Source organism: Psammomys obesus, unplaced genomic scaffold (assembly GCF_907164565.1).
Source record: "Psammomys obesus unplaced genomic scaffold, mPsaObe1.curated_primary_1811, whole genome shotgun sequence".
In the NCBI taxonomy this organism is placed as follows: Eukaryota; Metazoa; Chordata; class Mammalia; order Rodentia; family Muridae; genus Psammomys; species Psammomys obesus.
In genome coordinates, this window is record NW_026591643.1 from 960,747 (window position 1) to 983,545 (window position 22,799).

At 39.7% G+C, this 22,799-nt stretch overlaps 1 protein-coding gene across 1 annotated transcript in view; it reads right to left on the reverse strand.

Annotated features, from left to right (window-relative positions):
- Hfm1 (helicase for meiosis 1) overlaps positions 1–22,799 on the reverse strand; it is an 84,818-nt gene that overhangs the window by 23,936 nt on the left and 38,083 nt on the right. The window contains exons 20-30 of the mRNA XM_055611700.1: positions 19,201–19,281; positions 12,324–12,415; positions 10,874–10,980; positions 10,743–10,790; positions 8,976–9,073; positions 8,767–8,898; positions 5,263–5,348; positions 4,629–4,712; positions 4,339–4,496; positions 2,237–2,340; positions 1,736–1,882 (exon numbers count right to left, since the gene is read on the reverse strand). Of these exons, the coding sequence (XP_055467675.1) occupies positions 1,736–1,882; positions 2,237–2,340; positions 4,339–4,496; positions 4,629–4,712; positions 5,263–5,348; positions 8,767–8,898; positions 8,976–9,073; positions 10,743–10,790; positions 10,874–10,980; positions 12,324–12,415; positions 19,201–19,281 (1,137 nt within the window). The remainder of the gene's footprint in view (positions 1–1,735; positions 1,883–2,236; positions 2,341–4,338; positions 4,497–4,628; positions 4,713–5,262; positions 5,349–8,766; positions 8,899–8,975; positions 9,074–10,742; positions 10,791–10,873; positions 10,981–12,323; positions 12,416–19,200; positions 19,282–22,799) is intronic.

The window sequence follows — 22,799 nt, forward strand, 5'->3', positions numbered from 1 at the left end:
AATTTCCTTGCTGATTTTTCCTCCTTATTTTAAATTTTTCCTCCATGTTATTGATTCTTTCATCTACTTTGGTAACTTTGTTGTCTAAGTGTTAAACTGATCTTCACATTCTTGGCGAGGTCTTGAATTAAATTATCTGTTTATCTCAGTCCTTTAGTCACTGACTCTTAGCTCCTCACCTCTCCTTTCTGGTACTGAGCCGCCACCAGCTTGTAGGGCCGCTATAAGAAAATGCTATCTCACATTCTAAAGTCTCATATTCTAAAGTCTCTTTGTTGTGTTCTGCATGTCTTCTGGAGCTTATGCATCTTCTTGTGTGCAGCCCCCTTCCTGTCTATTTTTACTGTGACTCTTCCTGGTTGGGTTGCCCTCACTTGCATTTACGCTAGTGAACACCTGACTGCAGTAACAGTCCCACTGTTAGCTTAGTCCATTAGGACATGGCAACAAGCTCCACCACAGACTTCCTGCCATTCATACGGACCCTCTCTGTTGTGGCACTGTGAGAGACTCCTGAAATGACTAGAGACAAGCCAAAAGGATTCAGAAGCCAGCCTGGTACACCCGGTACTGTCAAGATGTAGATAAGGACATACCTTACATGGGTTATGAGACAGAAATTTGAACAGCAATTCAGTAATGGATGGCTTTAATTTTTGTGTGTAAAGTAGAGCTTTAAAAGTCTTTACCACTTACAAACTTACAATTGTGTTTTAGAACATAAAAGGAGAAGACTGAAACATGGTTTTGGGTTCACAGTAAAAGCTCTGAGTGGATTCTTTAAGGCAGCTGGCTAGTCCCTTGGATTCACTACACATTTCTGTCACTGACGTCAGTGTTTGCTTACAGTTACTCCTAACACTCATTTCACTCTGGTCTGCCTTAAAAGTCTGTGGACCTTGTGGCGTTCCCATCCTCTCCAGGTCCTGCTAACTCCCCCTTCTTTCACATGATTCCCTGCACTCAAATATATCTGGGCATAGGGGTCTTTTCTGAGACTGATTCCCCAACCAAGGACCATGCACGGATATAACCTAGAAAACCTGCTCAGACGTAGCCCATGGCAGCTCAGCATCCAAGTGGGTTTCCCTAGTAAAAGGAACAGAGACTGTCTCTGACATGAACTCAGGAGCTGGCTCTTTGATCACCTCCCCCCGAGGGGGAGCAGCCTTACCAGGCCACAGAGGAAGACACTGCAGCCAGTCCTCATGAGACCTGATAGACTAGGGTCAGAGGGAAGGGGAGGAGGTCCTCCCCTACAAGTGGACTGGGGAAGGGGCATGGGAGGAGATGAGGGAGGGCAGGTGGGATTGGGAGGGGACAGGGAGGTGGCTACAGCTGGGATACAAAGTAAATAACCTGTAATTAATATAAAAAATAAAAATTATTAAAAAAAAGTCTGTGGATTCCCTCACATCACTGCTTTCCTCTAGACAATAGGCCTAAAAATGAAGTATGTATGAAAAGGGATAATGCATATAAAAACTATTCAAGTAATTTGTTGCCCACTTTATCATCCTAATTTGAAAAATATGAGTCATATTTTCAAATAGAATATGAGTCATATTTTTCAAATAGAATTCCCACTATATATTATTAGTTTAATATGTTATCACTATCTGAAACCTAAATATGGCATCCAGATACAGACAGTCTGAACTAAGTCACCCTGTAGTAACACTCCTGCCAGGCCATGTTGCTGTGTTAATAGAAAACAAACAGTCGTGTTATTTACCTTCACTGGATCTTGCTGCAGTAGCTCTCGCTGAGTATTTAGGATGAGAAACACCTGTTTCTAATTTTCTTTGCATATCTGTTTGACTTACAAGCTTCCTGGGTCCTAAATAAAAGACTGTAAATTTCTGCTGAATATCAAGACCAACTGGAAAGAGAAAAAGAGGTATGCAAATGCTTATTAAATCACATTAAGTCTTAACACGAGGCTTTTTATTTCTTTTTATAGCTCTAGAGCTAAATACAGAAAATGAAAGTATTTTTAAAAGATTAAAATATGACAAAAATGTATGCATCTAGCTTAATAAAAATTTTTAAATACCATAACTGAAATTTATCTTAGAAAACAAAGACTTACAGGTAAATGACAATTTAATTATGTTACCTAAATATATGATATTTCCCTCAACATTTATTTGAAGTTAGTATTTTTCTGTATCAGCTAGCATAAAAGAAGTAATTTTAGTTGCGGTCACATTTTATATTGCTATGACTGACTTACCGTAATCAGAACTAATTAGGTTTATGCTGAGATCTTCACATGTAAGAGCTCTCCTCACATCAATTTTCTTAGTCCAATTTCCGCTTTTTAACAAAAAAGAATCCCTGAAAAGAAGTAATGTATGATTTAATGTGAGCCAAGCACTGAAGGAACTAACACATTGATTTCAAGGACTAGTTCTTCTCAAACTAGTCATCAAGAGTAGTAAAAAAACCACTGAAAACTACTTCACTCCAAGGAGGAAGAACAAGGTGTCAGTGGACATTTTTTGTTTGTCTCCTCCTACTTACCAAGTAAGTAAGAATGACCTGGACTACTGAGCCTCCACCTCCACCCATGCTAGTATTATCAGCATATTCTACCACACATAATGATGGAGCCACCTTGACCAAAATTATTTCAGCAACAGTTGATCCCAAGTTGCACAGACTCATTTGAGGCCAAAGAGAAATATATAGTTGTTGTCAATAAGACATATTGCTTCTGAATCAATACCACTTAAATGTGCTTGTGCACAAGTTATAATTGTTTGTAAGAAACAACTTCAACAATCTTTTAAACTGAATTTTAAATAGTTTGTATTTAACATTGACACAGACAAGGAAAATATTTTATTACTGAACTGAATTCCTTCTCCTAGTCCCCAGGAATAAAGACTTATAAAATGGTGTGTTCTAAGTGTGCTAGGGCTAGTGGTAGGTGAGGAGAACATCCTGTTGCTGCAGCTCCTGCAGAAATGGAGATTCTGTAAGAGAGTCTCTGCCATTCCTAAACTTAGTTCTGTAGTGACAGTGAGGGCAGGCTCTGGTGAGAACACTAGGATCCATCTAGAATGTGTTATCAACTGGCTACAGGTCGTGGCAAATGTGACTAAAACCTCTGTCTGTCTCAATTTTCCCCCTACAAAAGTGAATTATGATGGGCCCATCTCATACAAATATGAAGTACTTCATTATTTGGAGCCTACCAAGTACTAGAGAAGAACTAGCAACCACTGCCACTGCTACCCTTAGTTTACTAGGACATTCTGACGGGAGATAACTAGAAAACGCAGAAGTGAAAACTCTAAGTTGGCATACTAGAGAAGAGGGCATGTGGAAGAGTCCTTTCTATGTGGCCAGCCTGACTGCGTTCTGAAAGAGAGTAATGCTACAACGCCATACCGGGGGGCACGAGTAGCTGCTTATGTGTTACATTCTGCGTTGACAACTGTATTCAAAGCCACAGATGAAGAAAAGCAGCAAAATAAGAAAGGCCCCAGAGCATGTATTCTCTTGTTACAAATCCCTCCATGGTGACAGACTTTATAATTTCTTCATCTAATTCTAAACAGAATAACCTAAAGCAGCACACCCAAAGTTAGTATTATTCTTAAATAGACAAGTGAAAAACTTGCCCCATTTGTTACAGTAAATAAAAAAAAAATGGTCTTGGGCTGTATGTTTATTATTAGCCCTATGATTATCACGGTGGTATCATTTGACCCACTATCACAAATAAGACACAGACACTGTTAGATTAATATTTGGCTTATTTACCTTGGGCTGGGCAGGTATTTCTACCTATGCTGTCTCAATAATGTCACCATTTACCTCCCAGGCCCCATCAATGCCATCTGCCTTAACCGTCCCCATTTGGGCTGCCTTCCATCCACAATTTTATAAATACTTGCTTATGTTTTCATTTGGGTGTTTTCTCCATCCACACCATCCTCAGAATCCTTCCTCCTGGCCCACATGGTTCCTTCTCCATCTAACCCATCATGGCATCCTCCTTCCTCCTTTCTTCCCATCCATTTTCCATGATTCTCTTTAACTCAAAAGCCTGGGACCTTTAGCCATTCCTACCCCATTCTGCCCTGCCCAGGTATAGGCTGTTTAATCAACCAGTCAGGTATGCCTTAGGCAGGTTTACACTGCAAGAATAGTTCTATTCAGGAAGTAACCAGATCTTGAGGGCCAGCATCAGAACAACCCTCAACACCCATTGCCAGAGAATGGTAATTTAATTATGTGATGATCTATATACTGTATCTTATAGTAAAAATTGAATGTACAATAAATTTAGAAATAAAATCAAGTAGCTATCTCATAATTACTCACATAATTTTGTGCTTCAAAATGACTTGATTATCTGCATCACCTATGACTAAGGTAGCATAGTGAGAGTCTGGTGCTGTTCTTTTAGTTTGCAGCTCTTTAAAGTTTCTTAATATAACGGTTACTAGTATTTCTGCCACGATATCACTGTATCTTGCAATCTTAAAAAAAAAGAATAAGTATTAAATGCTTTAAAGTAATCTTACTATTCATACTCAGCTTCAATTGTAGTCATGGAAAGCTTTGCTTTAAAAAAAAAACCTGTCGAAATATTTAAGAAAGCAAATATTCACCTGCTCCACTTCAAGCTCATATTTTGGTAGATACATCACAGCTTCTTTTATCTGGGTTCCAAAAGGCGGGTGCCTACTTAAAATCTAAACATATTTATATCATTATACTCTTAGCACAAACATTTAAAACTCTTACTGAAATATTTTTAGACGTCACAAATTTAATAAGGTTTTATACCCCAAACCTCTGTAATTGAAATACTGAAGGCGATGACGAAGAAGTATTTTTGTGTGTGGTCTATATGGCCACATATGTATGTATGTTTGTAAGTGTCTGTGCATGTGTGAGGAGACCAGAGATCGACACTTGGGTGTCTTCCTCAGTTGCTAACGACCTTGTTTTCAGGAGCCGGTGTCCTCGTTCGTTGCACTGGCGCCCACTGACTCCACTAGAACATAAGGCCAGAAAGCCTCAGGTCCTCGTGTTTGACCTCCTGAGTGCTGGGGTTACACATGTGATTCTGGGTCTGGTTTTTTAAAATGGGTGCTGAGCTGTGAATCCTCAGGCTTGCGGAGTATGTAGTTTACTGACCAAGCCAGCTTCCACATCCAGACAGCTTCACTCAAAATGGAGATGTGGGGTTTGGAGTTTAAAGAGGAGTCAGTCATGTTGGGAACAAAGAAAACTACATACCAGTTCAAGTTCTCTTGCATTTGCTTCTTCTATTTTTTTAAAGGAAGTCAAACCTGCATTTACCATGGTATTTGATAATGATATGCCTGTGGGAAATTAATCAAAGAACAGCTTTTAAGCCATTAAAAAAAAATCTAAACATGCATTTAGCAACTACATTAATACAATTTCAGCTGAGGGTGTGGCTTGGTGGTAGAGCACTTACCTAGCATACGTGAGACCTAGGGTCGATCCCCAGGGCTGCAAACATTCGTTAATCAATCCCTTTAAAAAGAGTCAGCCAAATGTGTAACAATGGTGGGTCCTACGCTGTTGAGTGTGTCCTCCAAAGGACTGTGTGCTGAAGTTACTGTCCCTCACTGTGGCTGTGCTGAGCAGGTGGAAGACTTGGAAGGTAGGTTCCAATAGAAAGCAGTTAGGTCAGGGAATCTACCTTCCTAGGCAGATTGATGCTAATGTGCTGGAGCTGCCTAGGGCTGCCCGAAGTGAGGGGTTGTTCCATAGAGAGCAACCAGGCATCTCCCCAGACTTTTGCTTCCTGTCTCTCTATGTGATATCTTCCTAATGAACATCCCATCATTTTGGTGCCACCCACATAAGACCAGTGAGAATCACATGACCGCCATACCCTTGAACGTCAAGAAAAGCAAGATAAATTTTTAACTTTAAAAGCTCCCAGCTTCCAATGTCTTATTGTAGCAACATAAAACTGACTAAAAAATTAATTTTTAAAATTCAGACTTTTAATAGAATTTATATGTTTCATAAAAGAAACAAAATCTTTCTGGTCTACATAATGACTCAACCCTTAATTAAACCAAATGTAAAGTATGACATTCCTGTTTCCTTATTCAAATTTTAAACTCTTCTTGGGAAATTCTCATGTTTACTCTTAAGACACAGTCAGAGTGGTGAAAGGTGCTTCTGAGCCTGGGAACCTCAGTTTGATCCTTGGGACCCACACGGTAGAAGAAGAAAACCAACTCCACTGAGCTGCCCTCTGACCTGCACATATGTAGTGTGAATGCTGGAAACACTCATATACACTCTTAAATAAACAAATATAAGTTTTTTAAAAGACTGCCTCTCGTAGTTACAGCTCCTCAGGTTCATTTCTATACATGACAAACATCAGCAGACAAATATATTCATACTTGAACTTTAAGCAAAGGTGACATGATGCAAGACAGGAATATTCATGAAGCTATGGCTCTCTGAGCACGTCTGTCTTAAAAATACAGCTCAATATTTCTGTACCTGCCTAGACAGTAATGACTTAGGTCTCTCTAGCACTTCTGATGCATTTAGAAAGAAGTGGCAACGTGTTTCTGTAGCTGAGTTCTTAACACTGTGTGACTTACCCACATGGCTGCTTCCATCTAATGTCCTGTCCCTACTCACTGAGTATTCTTCAGTCACAGTTGCTTTTGTTTTGTTTATTTAATTTTGTTCATTTTACTTTTGGACTATTTATTTGTTTATGTTTTCAGAAACCATAATTTAAAAATTCATACCTTCTTATGATAAATTTATGCAAATCCTATTTAAAGGATTCTTCAAGAATTGTGTGATTCCAAGACATGACCCACTTACCTACAATATGCATCCCTGATGAAGATATGACAGACCATCTGGTCCCCTCTTCTTGGGAACCTCTCCTATTTACTATTGAATCACACTTCCTAATATGAACAGCTCCTTAATATTCCTTTGTCAAACCTTTTCCTGATTTTTAGTTTTTTTGTTTAAATCACTATTGAAGTCAATTTTTATTGTTTTGTGTTTCTCATGATTCTCAGGATGAACTTAGGTTTTTATCTCCTGTTTAGATTTTCTCAAGTCTGGTATTAGAACTGCTTCCTCTTTATGTTCAGTGTGGCTAAGTACTGTGTGAAAACAGGTGCATGCTTCATGATTCTGGGAAAGACGGACTGCAACTGATACCCAGACAAACAGTACTCTAGATAGGCAAGCGTAGTGACCTGAGCAGAATAAGACTTATTAGATGTCATTTAACTAATCTCAAATCTTTCTGCAAGAAGCTGTTTTCTGTATGTGGTATGGAAAGTTAGATGGCGGAGACGCTTGTTTGCTAGGCCTTTGGTGTGATGGGTAATCAATGTTAAGTTGACTAGATCACAATCACGTAGGAACAGCTGAGCAACATCCTAGTGGTTGAGAGCAGAGCGCTGGCTGCTCTTCCAGAGGACTGGGTTCAACCCCCAGCACCCACTTGGCTGCTCACACCCATCTGTTAACTCCAGTCCCAGAAGAGTGATTCCCTCTTCTGCCTCCAGGGGCACTGCATTCCTGTGATACAGACACACATACAGACAATCAACACAAAACACACAAAATAATAACATAAAAGCAAAAGAAAACACCTAGTAAACACATCAATGGGTGTAATCCATGAGGACAGTTCCCGCCAGGCTTAACTGAAAAAGGAGGATGCTCTCTGAATGCAGGTGGTACCATCTATCACATAGGCCAGGGCATGGGCTGAACAAAAAGGAGAAAAGCAGGCAGCCAGGCCCCAGTGTTCACCTTCCTGGTTTCTGATTGCAGGAGCGGTGTGAGCAGCCAGAGCACATGGCTGCCATGCCTTGCCCATGGCAACGATGCTTACCCATCAGACATGAGCCACGATGGCGTACTCCATTCTTAAGTTGCTATTGTCAGTTACTTTGCCCCAGCAATGATGTAAGTAGCTGATATAGTGAAACTTTCCAATAGGAATTTCTTCTCTATTTTGATCTTACTTTCACCAGCTAATCCCATGATTATCCTAACTCCCAGAACTTTCTGGCGAGCTCTGTTACCCCCACTGACTCTGAATTTCACAGAAATTAAAAAGTAGGATGTGCAGATCATGGTGGCTCACACTTTTAATCCCAGCACTGTGAATTTGAGGCTAGCATGGTATATGTAGGGAGGAACAAGCCAGCCAGATCCTCATAGTAAGACCTTGTTGAGAGGAGAAAGAAACAGAGAGAGAGAGATCAGCTGGAGATTTTTTCAAAAAATAACAAAGCTGTGGTGATGGGTCAAATAATAATCTAATTACTAAAACAGAGTTCACTGTCAACATGAGAACAAGGTTCAAAATGCAAAGTTTAAAATTAGTTTTTTCATGTCCTTCTGCTTTAGTTATTCAGCTGATCTATAAGAACTGATTGTTTTGCACTTGTTTGTTTGTGTGTGTGTGTATCTGTGTGTAGAGAACACTTGTGGAGGTCAGAGGCGCAGGGTCCCTGCACTACATGGTCAGAAGGACTGAACTCAGGTCCTCAGGCTTGGCAGCAAGCACCTTCACCCACAGAGCCATCTCACCAGCTCTCATGGGAATCATTTACGCAAGAGCAGATAAACCTCTGGTTTTCAATTATAAGCACAGTACCTTAAAAAGGCCTGTTTTCTTCAAAAGTCTACAATCATCATAGAATACTATTAACAGTAAAATATGAAAGAAGTTTCAGGCAATGACAAACAGCCTGTACCTACCAATTTTATCCAGCTGCTTAGACACATGTCGAGAGTTTTCCCACAGTTTACACTTGAAACATTTCGCTAAAACCACACTGTTTAAAAGCACAGCAAACTTCTTTTGCTGAAGAGCCACAAAATCTGACAACCCTAAAAAAGTTTTCAATATTAATATTAAATATTAATTTACTTGAAAATGTTGAAAATCTATTAATGATTTAACATACATCTTGCAATTCTTGAGCCGTTTCTGAAAATCTTCGCGGTATCTTGTGTCAAAGTAAAATCTTGTATAGGAATGCACCCGAGCTGAGCCTGAATAAGACTGGGGAAAACATATTCATTATTTCGTTTTTAAGATTACAGGCACACAGGAGTTGGCATGACTGACTAAAATATCTTTTAGGATTCCTCTCTGTCTTGGTTTGTACAGCACTGTGAGATTCTATTTGTTTCATTATCATTGCAGGTCACTTTTGACTTCCCTTTCCCAAATGCAAAATATTTAGTTCTTGTTTTCTTCTTATACTTTTTTATTGTCAGTTTCTTTTTGTCTTAAAAATGTCAAAATCTTTAGCAAAGATCCAGTGAAATACTGGATGGAGTGCTTTTAAAGGTTGTACGAAGGTCCCTGGGAAGGTATCTAGGGACACACAAATGTGGGATATGTATGAAATTACTGGAGAAAACTACTTTAAAAGTAACATTTACATTTAATAACAATGCTCTACGAGTAAATATAAGACTTTTGATACCATGTTATCCTCTTAGAAACCATATCTTACCAGCAGCAATAAAGCAGGGTGAAAGAGAGGCAGAGAAAGAAAGATGGCTTTCTATGAGTTCCAGGCCAGCCTATTCTACACAGCAAGTTCTAGGATAGCCAGGGCTACACAAAGAGACCCTGTCTCAAAAGAGAATTTTAAATCATAATGCACTATGAGTTTCCTTTCCTGGGTTGTTGCAGCAGGAAAGGAAATCCTGCACTCTCAGGCTAGGTGGTGCTTCTGCCATTTCAACTAACAGAGGGGCAAGGCAGCTGAAGAACTGACTCGGGTGGCTGTGTGGACTAACTGGGGTAAAGTGCTGAGCCAGTGAGCACGAGTGTCAGCATGCTAAGCACACGGCTCATTCTATAAGCAACACAGACGGTTCCAGAGTGAGTCAGTGTTGGTTCCATGCCACAGCCTTGAAGTCTGCTGACCCAAGTACCCAAGTTAAAGAGTAACTAGTGCTGAAGAGGAAGACTTCGTAACTGAGTGATATATATGCGTTATTTTAGTTAATTCTCAAATATAATAAAGTATGGAAAATATGACTTACACATGCACAGCAGGGAACTAAAGAAGAGAGGATGAAGTCCTTGCTCCAGGTCTAGAACCTGTGCACTTTGGGTCTGTCTCTCTAGCGTTCCATCACTACTGGTGAGCACTTCCTAGTTGTATTTTCATGCTCACTTGAGAGATCCCAATTAGCATAAGCACATTTTCTTTCTATCATCTCCTTTGCCTCAACAGAATACACTGTCGACAAGAGATTTTTTAATTGAAAGTTTTCTTTTGTTTCTTTCTTTCCTTCCGTGGCTTTTCTCCCCTCCCTCTCCACTCCCCTGGCCTTCCTTCTGACTGTGCCTCGCACAGTCAAGGCTCCTCCGCTGACTCACATCCCCAGATGCACACTTTATTTTACCTGAAGTCTGAGAGCTCTTGGAAATTAACTTCACATATAAATTCTGATTCCTTGTTTTTCCGTAAACACAATATTTTTTAATTAAATTAAAGAAACCCTATTTTAAAAGAAGAAGCTGGGCACGGCAGCTCACACCAACAATCACAGCACACAGGAACAGACTGTGGCAGAAAAGTGTGAGTTCTGAGAACAGCTGGAACTATACATGGCGACTTTGTCTTCAAAACATGAAAGAAAACCCTCATAAACATGAATTACAGATCTGCATGCAGTATTTTAGTACATTAAGAATAAATTTTCCTTACCAGTTTACTTTCATTTCTCTTGTTTTAATTCTCCCTTCCATTGGAAATCTGTAGATAAAAACACATGGAAAGCTCTTCTTTTTTAACTTAAAAACTTGTCACGTTCTACAAAGCACATGCACTGTCTGTACCTGATAGTGATCTGCTTTGGGTCTTTGTTTAAACTGTTCAGTGTCCTCTTTTCACTTATCCTCAGCTGCACATCTACAAACTCATTGCAGCTGGCTATCATTGAAATCTGTAAAATTTAAGCATTTGTCAGGTTAACAAACTACATTTAAAAAAATTTTAAAGCCTTTTTCTCTAATTTACTTATATGCTGCTTCCTAAAGGCACTCTGGTTTTATTTGCTGGCAAAGCAGAATTTAAAGTGGTCTTACACATTTTACTTCTTTAAGGGTTCATTCACAAACAAGCACTTAGAAATAGCTCCAATACACCAGACCCTGTAACTTATAAAGTGATCAGCCTTCAGGACAAAGTCACTCATGCTGAAACAATGACCAGAATTACACGCACTCTGTTAGTGCCGTGAGAGACGCACGGTGCATGCTGCTCTCGTCACGGGCTGTCACTGCTGCTGTTCATCCTTCTGTGGTTGGCAAATCACCATCCCAATAATTTAGTAATGGGAAGATGCTGTAAAAGCTAAGAAACGTGGATTTGTAGACTGGTTCTGGGAGATGAAACTAAGCGTTTTAAACAGTACATACAGATGGTGCTGACAATGATATCTGTTAATCTTAATTTCTTCTTAGAGAAGAATGATATTTACATGGAAATACAAAGCTTTTACTTTATCAGAGTTTGCTCACACAACTCCTTAACAAAAATGGCAGAATGGTACTGTATGGTCTTTACTTTAACAATATCATTGTGGTAACTAACTGTTATTTAAGATCAAAGTATATGGTTTAAGATTGGTAGAAGATGTCTTCTACCAATCTCTTCTTTTATACTCATGTCTCCAGCACAAAGGGAAAGAACCAAAGCAGGCTATTGGTCTCAGCAGCCTGCCTGTGCCCTGCTCATCACAGTGACTACAAAACTGTTCCCACTGTTGACTTTAAGTACACCCCATTCACTGGTCCCATGTTCTCCAGTCAGCTGTTCCGCCCCCCTCCTGGATATCACAATCCTTTTACCCTATTTCCACTGTTGTGATGCTTAGGCAGATAATTTAGGGAAGGGATGCAGGCACAGGACACTACAGCAACATGCTGTCATATTGTGACCCACTGTCATTCATTCATGGCAAATTTTGCTAATATATTATGCTGTATTCTCTTGGAATCTTTCTCACATATTACATTTACATATCACTCTGAAGCAATTGTCATTATCAAGTAAGTAATAAGTTGTAAGAAAGTAGTCATACCTATTTGAAAATAAATTTTCTTAGCTTTGATAAGAAACAAATGAAAATATAATGCATTCTTAGAAGTTATGTTCTGTACCTCATGATCAGAGGGAGACATGACCATTAAAATAATTTTTGATTTCTGCTCATTCAAGTTTCAGTTATAGAGACCATATGAGTTATTATTTTTCTATAATTATTAATTTCTAGTGAAAACTTACTAAATCTGATAAAGTTTCTTTTCCATTTATTGCATAAAATTTCTTCACTGTCTCAAATGTAATATAATACCAAGCCATTAGTCTTCCTGCCTCTGTGTGAAAAGATAGAAAACAAACATTGTCCACATTAGCTGGTACAACTTGCTTTTTATTAAAAAAAAAAAAGATACATTAATTACATATACAGTGTTCTGCCTGCATGTACACCTGCACACCAGAAGAGGGCACCAGATCTCACTACAGATGGTTGTGAACCACCATGTGGTTACTGGGAATTGAACTCAGGACCTTTGAAAAGAAGCCAGTGCTCTTGACCTCTGAGCCACCTCTCCAGCCCCACAACTTGCTCTTTAAGAAGTTTAACAAGTATATTTAGGATAAACATACTAAAATCTGTACACCTAAATAAACTAATCAAGAAGGAGGACTCTGGCTAAGATGCTCAATCCACATTGAGAAAGGCAAAGAGGATGGACATCAGAAGAGGGAGAAAACATGGAACAAGACAGGAGCCTACCACAGAGGGCCTTTGAAAGGCTCTACCCTACAGGGTATCAGAGCAGATGCTGAGACTCATAACCAAACTTTGGATGGGGTGGAGTGCAGGGAATCTTATGAAAGAACTGGGAGATAGTAAGTCCTAGAGAGGACAGGAGCTCCACAAGGAGAGCAACAGATCCCAAAAGTCTGGGCATAGGGGTCTTTTCTGAGACTGATACTCCAGCCAAGGACCACTCATGGAGATGGCCTGGAACCCCTGCACAGAGGTAGCCTATGGAAGTTCAGTATCCCAGTGGCCTCCATAGTAATGGGGATAGGGACTGTCTCTGACAGGAGTTGATTGGCCTGCTCTTTGATCACCTCCCCCTGAAGTGGGGGGCAACCTTACCAGACCACAGAGGAAGACAATGCAGCCACTCCTGATGAGACCTGATACACTAGGATCAGAAGAAAGGAGAGGAGGACCTCCCCTATCAGTGGACTTGGGGAGGGACAGGGATGGGAAAAGGGAAGGGAGGATGGGATTGGGAAGGGAGGAGGGAGAGAGCTACAGGGGAATACAAAGTGAATAAACTGTAATTAATAAAAATAAAAAACAGAAAAAAGTTTAACAAGCATTTGCTTAATATCTACTTAATGTGCACTGTGAGCCCCAAGCAGAAGACACTCCTCAAAATGTAGAATATACAACTTGTGGAGCTTACAGGTTGCCTGAAGGTGGAACCATGGGCAAGACAGAGAACAAGATCCACAGAATGATAACATTCACATGCACACTAAGGTACAGAAGAAATTAACCCTGAGAGAAAGGCCAGTATAGCATGATAGAATAGGAAAAATGAGCTTTAAACAAGATTTTGAAAGTGACTAATATGACTTGGCAGTAAGGAGACAAAGGCACTATGACCTTGGAGAGAATTGGGATTTATTTACTGAGACAGAAAATTAAGAAGACATCTTTAGATGGCTGTAGATGGCTGTAGAAGGGGGTACGGCTTGATGGTCATTATGAACTCCAGCCAGCCTGCCTGGTGCCAGTCACCACTCACTATGTGCACATTTCTTAATGTACTAGGGTAAGAATAGTACAAACCTCAAAATATGGTTGTGGTGCGTAATACTAAGTAAATGCTGCCTAAGTTTAAAAATTATGAGATGATGAATAATAAACTAGAGGGGCCTCAAGGAGCTTTTACAGTTATTCAGAACAGTTCAGAATTTGGATCTGATTGTAAAATAGCAGGACCACTTATAATTCTTGAGCAATATTTTTAAGTTAAACCAGAGTCTGAAGATAATTGTTTGAAAATAGCATAGCAAGGTGGTTGGGAGGAGGAACTGACAGCATAAAATTCACTTTAGAGGCTACTGGATCTAATTAGTAGTTGTCCAAAGCAGCCCAAAGAATTCCAGTCCTTACAAACATACATGAAAAAGAGCCAGGAAAAGCAAAGTAGCATCCTGAGTCTCAAGGGAACTGTAAGCATTGATGTATAAACCATAGGTTTTCTTGAAGAAGGAAAATTTCTGGCATGCCAATAGAGGGACAGGCATCAAGAACACTGTAAAACAGGCAGAATTAACAAACACTAATTAGTTAGTTAGTGAATTACTTTGGGAAGGAACTAGGTCACAGCTGGAGTCACTGTCCCAAATAGGAGCTGAGTGTGTTCAGTGAGAGTGCAGGTAACACTGTATCAGGAAGGACCTTCTAAAACAGCAGTGCAAGAACACAGTCATTTGGGGAATATACTGGAGAATGGTCCTTTCATTGTCTGTTCAAAAATTAATATACCTGCAAATTTCATGATTTCCTTATTTTTCATTGCAGAGTAATACTCCATTGTGTAGATGTACCACAATTTCTGCATCCATTCTTCAGTTGAGGGGCATCTGGGCTGTTTCCAGCTTCTGGCTATTACAAATAAAGCTGCTACAAACATGGTTGAGCAAATGTCCTTATTGTGTACTTGAGCCTCATTTGGATATATGCCTAGGAGTGGTATGGCTGGATCTTGAGGAAGCGCTATTCCTAGTTGTCTGAGAAAGGACCAGATTGATTTCCAAAGTGGTTGTACAAGTTTACATTCCCACCAGCAGTGGAGGAGGATTCCCCTTTCTCCACAACCTCTCCAGCATGTGTTATCACTTGAGTTTTTCATCTTGGCCATTCTGATGGGTGTAAGGTGAAATCTCAGGGTCGTTTTGATTTGCATTTCCCTAATGGCTCTAGAACCCCTACAGAGATGTAGCCCATGGTAGTTTAGTGTCCAAGTGGATTATATAGTAATGGGAAGGGGGACTGCCTCTGACATAATCTGACTGGCCTGCTCTTTGATCACCTCCCTGAGGGGGAGCAGCCTTACCAGGCCACAGAAGATGACAATGCAGCCACTCCTGATGTGATCTGATAGACTAAGATCAGAAGGAAGGAGAGGAGGACCTCCCTTATCAGTGGACTTGGGGAGGGGCATGCGTGAAGAAGGGGGAGGGAGGGTGGGACCAGGAGGGAAGGAGGGAGGGGCTTATGGGGGCATACAAAGTGAATAAAGTATAATTAATAAAATTAAAAAAAATTAATATAAAGTACCTCCCTACTACAAGACATAAAAAAATAAGCAAAACATTAATATTTGTTGGTTTATTAACTAGAATGAAGTTTCTTAGGTAAGAAAAAATAATCAAGAGAAGAAATATAAAGAAAATTAGTAAAAGTCAAAGGATGGAACCAACATGGGAAAAAAAAAAGTTACAAGTAAACAGGAATTCAAGGCGACTTGCTGCCAATACAGTTCTCAATTGATGGGTGTTCTCAGAGTAATAAGTCCACAGTATTTCAGTTGGAAGGCCACTCAGATAAAGTTTGCAAGGTAGAAGCATGGGAGCTGTGAGAATGAACCTCTCAGATTTCCTACTGCAAGAGCCAATGGCTTCACCTGCACTTATCCCAAATCAGCCCACCATGACAGCAACCCTGAGACACGCCGTCACAAATCTCCCAGCCAGTGGAGTGACAGCACACTAGGGTAGGCATGTCAGCCAACAGCCTGCCCAGCGGACACAGTTATAGTCAACTTATTTCCCACCATTTTTGTCAAGTGCACCAAGGATTACAATGCATGCTAAAATCTGTCCTCCTGGCATTCTTTCCTTCATAGATGAGCTACATTCTAGTTTAATGACTGCCAAGCTTCTTGCAGATACCAGCTATTTTTAAAGGAGTAATCTTTCTTAAAATAGGAACAATATCAATAAGCTAACAGACAAAACTATCTAAATATAGTTATATTAATATATTAATATATATATGATATATATTAATATATATGACCACAAATTTAAAAACAAAAACTATATGAAACAGAATTATTGAATATACAAATAGAATTTATATACAAAACAATAAACTCAAGAAGATGAAACAAGATAGTAATAACATAACGAACAAGAAAGTTATAAAAATCAACTAAGATGTGATGGCACATGCCTGTCATCCTGGCACTCTGAAGGCTGAGGCAGAAGGATCATCTCTAGTCTGAGGCTGGTATGGGGTACAGAGAGAGACAGTCTCAAAACAAAACAAAAAATTAAAAACCCAAAGATTTAGAAATAGCAGTTAAAAATTGCTACCTACGTTAATGGCAGTTTGAATAATTATGAAATAGCATTCTGCTAAAGTCAACTAAAATAACTAACATAAATAAATCTACCCCTGCTCAGATGTAGCCCATGGCAGCTCAGTCTCCAAGTGGGTACCCTAGTAAGGGGAACAGGGACTATCATAACATGAATTCAGTGGCTCTTTGATCACCTTCCCCTGAGGTGGTAGTGGGGCAGCCTTACCAGGCCACAGAGGAAGATGATGCAGCCAGCCTTGATGAGACCTAATAGGCTAGGGTCAGAGGGAAAGGGAGGAGGACTTCCCTTATCAGCAGACTAGAGGTGGGGTACAGGGGGAGGGGGGGAGTGGGACTGGAGGGAGATGAGGGAGGGGGCTGCAGTGGGGATATAAAGTGAATAAATTGTAATAAATAATAAATAAAGTTTAAAAAAGAAAGAAAGAAAAAAAATGAAATGCATATATCATTTGTAAACCTTCAAAGAGACATATGTTGATGGCACATGCCTTTGGTCCCAGCACTTGGGAAGCCAGAAGCAAGTGGATCTCTGTGAGTTCAAGACCAGCCTGGTCTATAGCGTGAGTTCCAAGACAGCCAGGGCTACGCAGAGAAACCTTATCCTGAAAAATAGATAAAGAAATAAACAAACCCTCAAAGAACTAAAAGATAAAGCTGAAATCCAAAGGATTACTTTGACTCTTGTGACCCTATGAAACTACCCTATGGTCTAGCTTACCAAAAAGGAGGAAAATTAGGAGGAAAAGTCCTTTAGACATCTTTTGGGCACAGTGGCTTCAGAAGCCATGAGAGTCATACACGACTACTAAAGACATCTAAGTGTGACTCTCTTGAGAAACATGCTGCCCACATCTGTGTACAATCCTTCACAAGTGCCTTTCTCTTCCCTTAACAGCCATGCTAACCCTGTATAAAGAGGGTTTCTTCATGAACTCCCTTCCAACCCGATTCCCCTGACCCTCTTATCTGCAGTTAAAGGTCAGCGACCCCGCTTCGCCCAGCAGCCATCTCCGAGACAACGGCAGCTGCTCACCTGGCAGCACACAGCCCTGGCTCCTAGTCAAGCTTTGCTGCTGCCAACACACAAACTGCAGTTCTCAACGAATTCACAAAATGTTTGTAGCTGCAACTCTGATGGCAAATTGCATTTCCCAAGAAGCAAAACTGCAAACCGAGCTCTCAAGTCTGAAGCCTTCATTAGCTGATAGTAAGAAGAGGTGCCAACTTAAAAGCAGGAGGACACACACAGCGGTGTCTGGAAGAGATCAGCTAAAGTCCACTGAGAATGGAGAAAGCCAGCGCGTTAGATGATCATTTACTAACAGCAGAAAGAATGGCTTCACTGGCACCAGGGCTACTGTAGGAACTAGGCATGTAATCCAGAGTTCAGGAGGCAGAGGCTGGAGGATGGCTGCCAGCTGCATCAGCATCCAGCTCAACATGGTGAGTTTCACTTCCTGTCTCAAAAATAAAAGAGCCCAGAATGATAACAGCAATAACACAGAAAAGTGATAGTGAAAATACTGATTGTTTTATGATCTAGAATAGCTAAGGGTAGATGAGGAAGTTACGCTAGAAATTCTTGTAGTCCCTCTCTTTAGACAGCTCAGTACAGAAGCCAGGAAGTGGAAAGGCTTGTCACACAGGGCTGGGACTCAGCGGGGCCTGTACACTGAATATAATGAAGATGACACACAATTTCTAGAGTATGGCTGCATCTATGTAAAAAGTTCATTAAAATAGAAGAATATATGCCAAATCAATAGATCCTGAATTTTATTTAAAATTTCCCATATATTTTTCCTTACAATGGTTAATTTGAATAATAAAGTCAGCATTTTTCTCCAAAATCAGTCCCAATTCTAAACACCCTGAAAACAGTCAGCCTCTTTATCCTTTTATTTAAATTCTAAGCAAAACTCAGCTGAGAGAGAAAGAGAAGGGTGAGAGAAGGAAACTGGGAGAGAGAGGGAGGGAACCATGAAGTATGTGCGCTCAGGATGCATCCTGACAAACCTGACATCTGGCATACTCAACGCTTTAAGCTGAAACAGCAAGTGCAAGAAGGACTTGTAACTTTCCCTTAAAATAAGTCACGGCACCTTTGTGCCCCATTATAGTATTAGAAGTATTTATTTTCTGTAACTAAGCCATGTTTTTATGAGAGCATAACTTTTATCAAAGAATAGAACAACACACAATAGTCTCAGCTCTGTGTGCGTGTCATCAAAACCAAGTCCACAATGAGTCAGTGGTGTGCCACAGGCAAGCACTGTCAGAAACAGAGGTGCCTGTCTTGTAACAGGAGGACAACAGATGTGGAGAGAGAGGGAATGGACAGACCTCACTGTCTCCGACACACAACTCAGAGCCCCTCTGTCAACACACCTAAGAGATCAGAAGGCAATTTTGCTTTCCTACACACTGGAGCCTACACAGCCACTCAGATAACCCATGCTGTGTGTTCAAGTGGCAAAGGTTGTAACTACGCTGGTTGTAACTGGCCTACAATGCCTGCAGACCCAAGACTTCAAATCCTCTGCTGAGCATCACCAAAATCAGGGAATCCTTTGTGCCATGAACTATACAATTTCAAAAGGGACTTATAGGAACTGATGACTTGAGCTAAAAATGATGATACTCTACTAAAAACAAAATCACAAGTTAGTTTTACCATTGCTTAAATTTTAGAAAAACAAAATTTTAGAATTAGTAAGCAAGTGTTAAATTAAAACTACCTGTTGGTTGGAAATTAACATCTTCATCCATCTTTATCAGGTCTAGTGATGATAAATCTTTCAGATTCTTCAAACATAATTCTGTTCAATTATAGAAAACACATTTTTAAATTTAGTACAATAGAAAAGCAATGAAAATAGAAATTTACTATTAAATATGTTAACGATGTCTGCTCTAGTGTAATTGTTCTGGAAGAACTGGAGTCTTAAGAAGTGAGAAGAAAACCTAAATTATAAAATCCAATTAATATGTTAAATACCATTCAGCACTTAAAAAATTTAAAATTATATATATATATATATATATATATATATATATATATCTTTAGTTAGTTCTCAAAAATAATAAAGTATACAAAAATATAACTTACATATCCACATTAAGAAACTAAAGAACTGAGACTGAGTTACTTGCTCCAAGTGCAAGGAATTGTTTTGCTATCTATTCTGCGTTACGGCTTTTTTCCTTGCATATAATAGTACAAAGTGATACTGGCTGATACCAGGATTCAAAGGGCCCCTACTGAGTGGTTCCAGGTTCTTGTGTCCCAGAGACTTGTAGATAGGACCAAGAAGAGTGACAGAACTTATTAGGTAAAGACACACTTCCAAGGAGGAAGCAGGCTGGGGCAGGAAGGTTTAAAAGCCCCACAGCCTGGCTTCACAGAGAGAGGCATGGCCCTCTACCTCATCTGCATAGTGGCACACTCTACCTGTTGCATGTAGTTCCACATACAACTTCACCTGTGTCACTAACACCTTAACACCTCACCCAGAGGTGTGTGTTTCAGCATCATAAAGTGTCATCGCTTCTCTACTTCTGAAGCGCCTCTGAGCCAGGAACAATGTGTGAGGCGATTGCAGGAGGGCCATTACTGCTTTCCTCTTTGCCAACCTAAATGGTCATAGCTGCCTTGATAAGGTTTGTACAAGAGTTACAGACCTCACTTGGTGCCCACTCTCTTACTTCCAAGATGTAAAGTCAGAGTTTTATGAACTCTGATTCAAGCGCACCAGTCTCTCCCTGTTCCTATTCGCCATCTCATTGAAATCATCACTTAAATGTTTTCTTGCTGAAGCTTTTAGCTTTTGCTTCTGTCGCTACGGTAAGGCTGCCATGTTCCTCCTCAAGAAACCTCTGTATAGGAAGCAATACTAATTCGTTCAACTAACAGACAGGAAGTAGGAAACTACTTCTAATAACTACCTACTGCTTACTGTTCTCAGTGCCCCATGCAACAACCCAGAAGGGAGACAGTTCAGAGCAGAGTGAACAACGCACCCTGCCCAATCCAAAAACCCATGACATCCCTACAAGGTTCGTGTCACGTAGGCCACTTGACACAGTTTAACTCATTTGATAATTACGGCTTTTGAACTATTTTCTAATCATCTTAGTGACCCACTGTCAAAGTGCCCACTGACCGGTCACTCAGTCAAGGACGATTCTTACCGTCCTGCGTGCTGGGCATCACTGAGTTTACAGAAGTGGACAGAACAGATTCCCGCATACATGTAGAACTTGCATTTTAATGGAAAAATCAACACACAAATACACAACAGTCTATGTATTGAAAACTGCCATAAAAACTAAAGCTGAGAAAGATTTTTAAAATAATAGTTTTAAGCTCCTAACCAAAGTTTGCATGCATTTCTAATTCAGCCATATAATTTCTATACAAGGACATCTCTAACTGTCACAATAAAAGCATCTTTTCCAAAAACAAGAAAAATAGTAATAAGCACATGGAGTCATTTCATCTTTATGTGGACACAAATTTGAAAAAGCAGGAGGAAGAGCTCTCCAAAAGGTTAGATTCTAAACAGAGACCTAACGAATGAAACACAGGTGCCAGCCATGTGAAATGCTTGAGCATGCTCCAAGAGCAAGGGACTGACCATGAAGAAAGCCTGAGCGAGGATGAGCACGCTGTGATGATCACAGAAGGCCAAGCTGGGGCTAGAAAAAGAAATTGGGTAAGTGACTAGACATGAAGTCAGAAAGAGGCAGGAGCCACCGCGATGCAGTCTGCAGGCGCTGTGAAGCTTTGCGCTTTATTCTAACCAAGGCTCACGATGTCGTTCTTTGAGGCTATTGAGCAAGAAGCACAATCAAGTTTAGGAACAGCATGCTCTGTGTACTGTCCTTCCTGAGAGAGTTAGGAAAATGTCAGGGCTCAGAGAACACTAAGCCCAGCACACTTTGACCTGAAGGACACTGAGAAACCTGAGAATGGTTGATTGCCCTGACCTTCCGTGGCCTTTCTGGGTACAGCATAGTCACAGAGCAGCCACTGTCCTAACAAACGTTCCTAAGCCTTCACTCTGGAGGGGTCCTATCCCATATCCAGGGAAAAGAAATGGGACCCAGAGAGGCCTAGAAAAGTCTAAGCACACAGGCATGGGCCACTCCTCCCTGCTTATTGGCGTGGATGATGATTGCCTTTTTAGTCAGTCATGTCACAGCTATCCACTTCTTTCACAAAGCAGCCAAAAAAGTACAGGTTCCACAAGGTGTAGGGGTCATTTTCAAAGGCTCCCATAACATGTAAAACTCTAATTAAAAAAAAATTTACCAAGCTAATCAATCTTTTGTTATAGGAGTGTTGGCCCTGGGCCTTGCATTGAGTGAGAAACAGCCTCTCCTACAACCATAACATTTTTATCAATGTATATAATAAACAGATACAGATATAGCTGATATGTTTCTCCTACATAAAGCTCACTTTATCAACTAACAATGAAAAATAAAGCAAGCATGAATAGTTAATATGCTAACAGAAAATTAAACATCAAAATTATCAGAACAGACAGATGCACTTTTACTTATCAGATTTCTTATGTACAATTTATAATTTTTATTAATGTATGATTTAATTAAAAATTTAATTACAAAATGGTTCAGAAGAATAATACAACTATTTTATAAATTTATATTTTAACAGCAGCATGATAAATACATGTGATCACTTACAGCTATGTTTAAGTAACATATTTCTTCTTTGTTGTTTTGCTCGTTTTGAGACAGGGTCTCACTATAGGCTTGTCTGTTTAAAACTCACTCTGTAGAACAGGCTGGCCTCATACTTACTGTCATCCTCCTGCATCTTGTTCTTGAATACTAGGATTACAAGTATATGCCACCACACCCAGAAACCTATTTATTCTTTAAATGAGATAACTTATTATTTTATCTTTATCTCTTTATTCTTACTTGGCTACATATAAACATTCACAGAACAAATTAAAATTAATATATTTAGTGGATCCAAAATTCTTTATTTTTACTGAAAGTCTGAACGCAATGAAGACTCAGCAATGTTTAATTCTAGTAAGTGCTAATTGAATTGTTATATTTAAAAGACAGATAGTGAAATAATAAAGCTAAATACCCAAAGTTGAAGTTTGAAAGAGAAATATTGTATGAGTGGGATGAGAACCCAAAATAAATGTAGGATTATATTTTCAACTAAAATAAAGCTAAAAGAAAGAAAATTAAATGTTTACTCTACTGACAATATTTTCAAATATCAGGGTCATTAAAAAAAAAAAAAAAAAAAAACCAGAACCCAAATAAGCCAAGTTAACATTTTATGTAA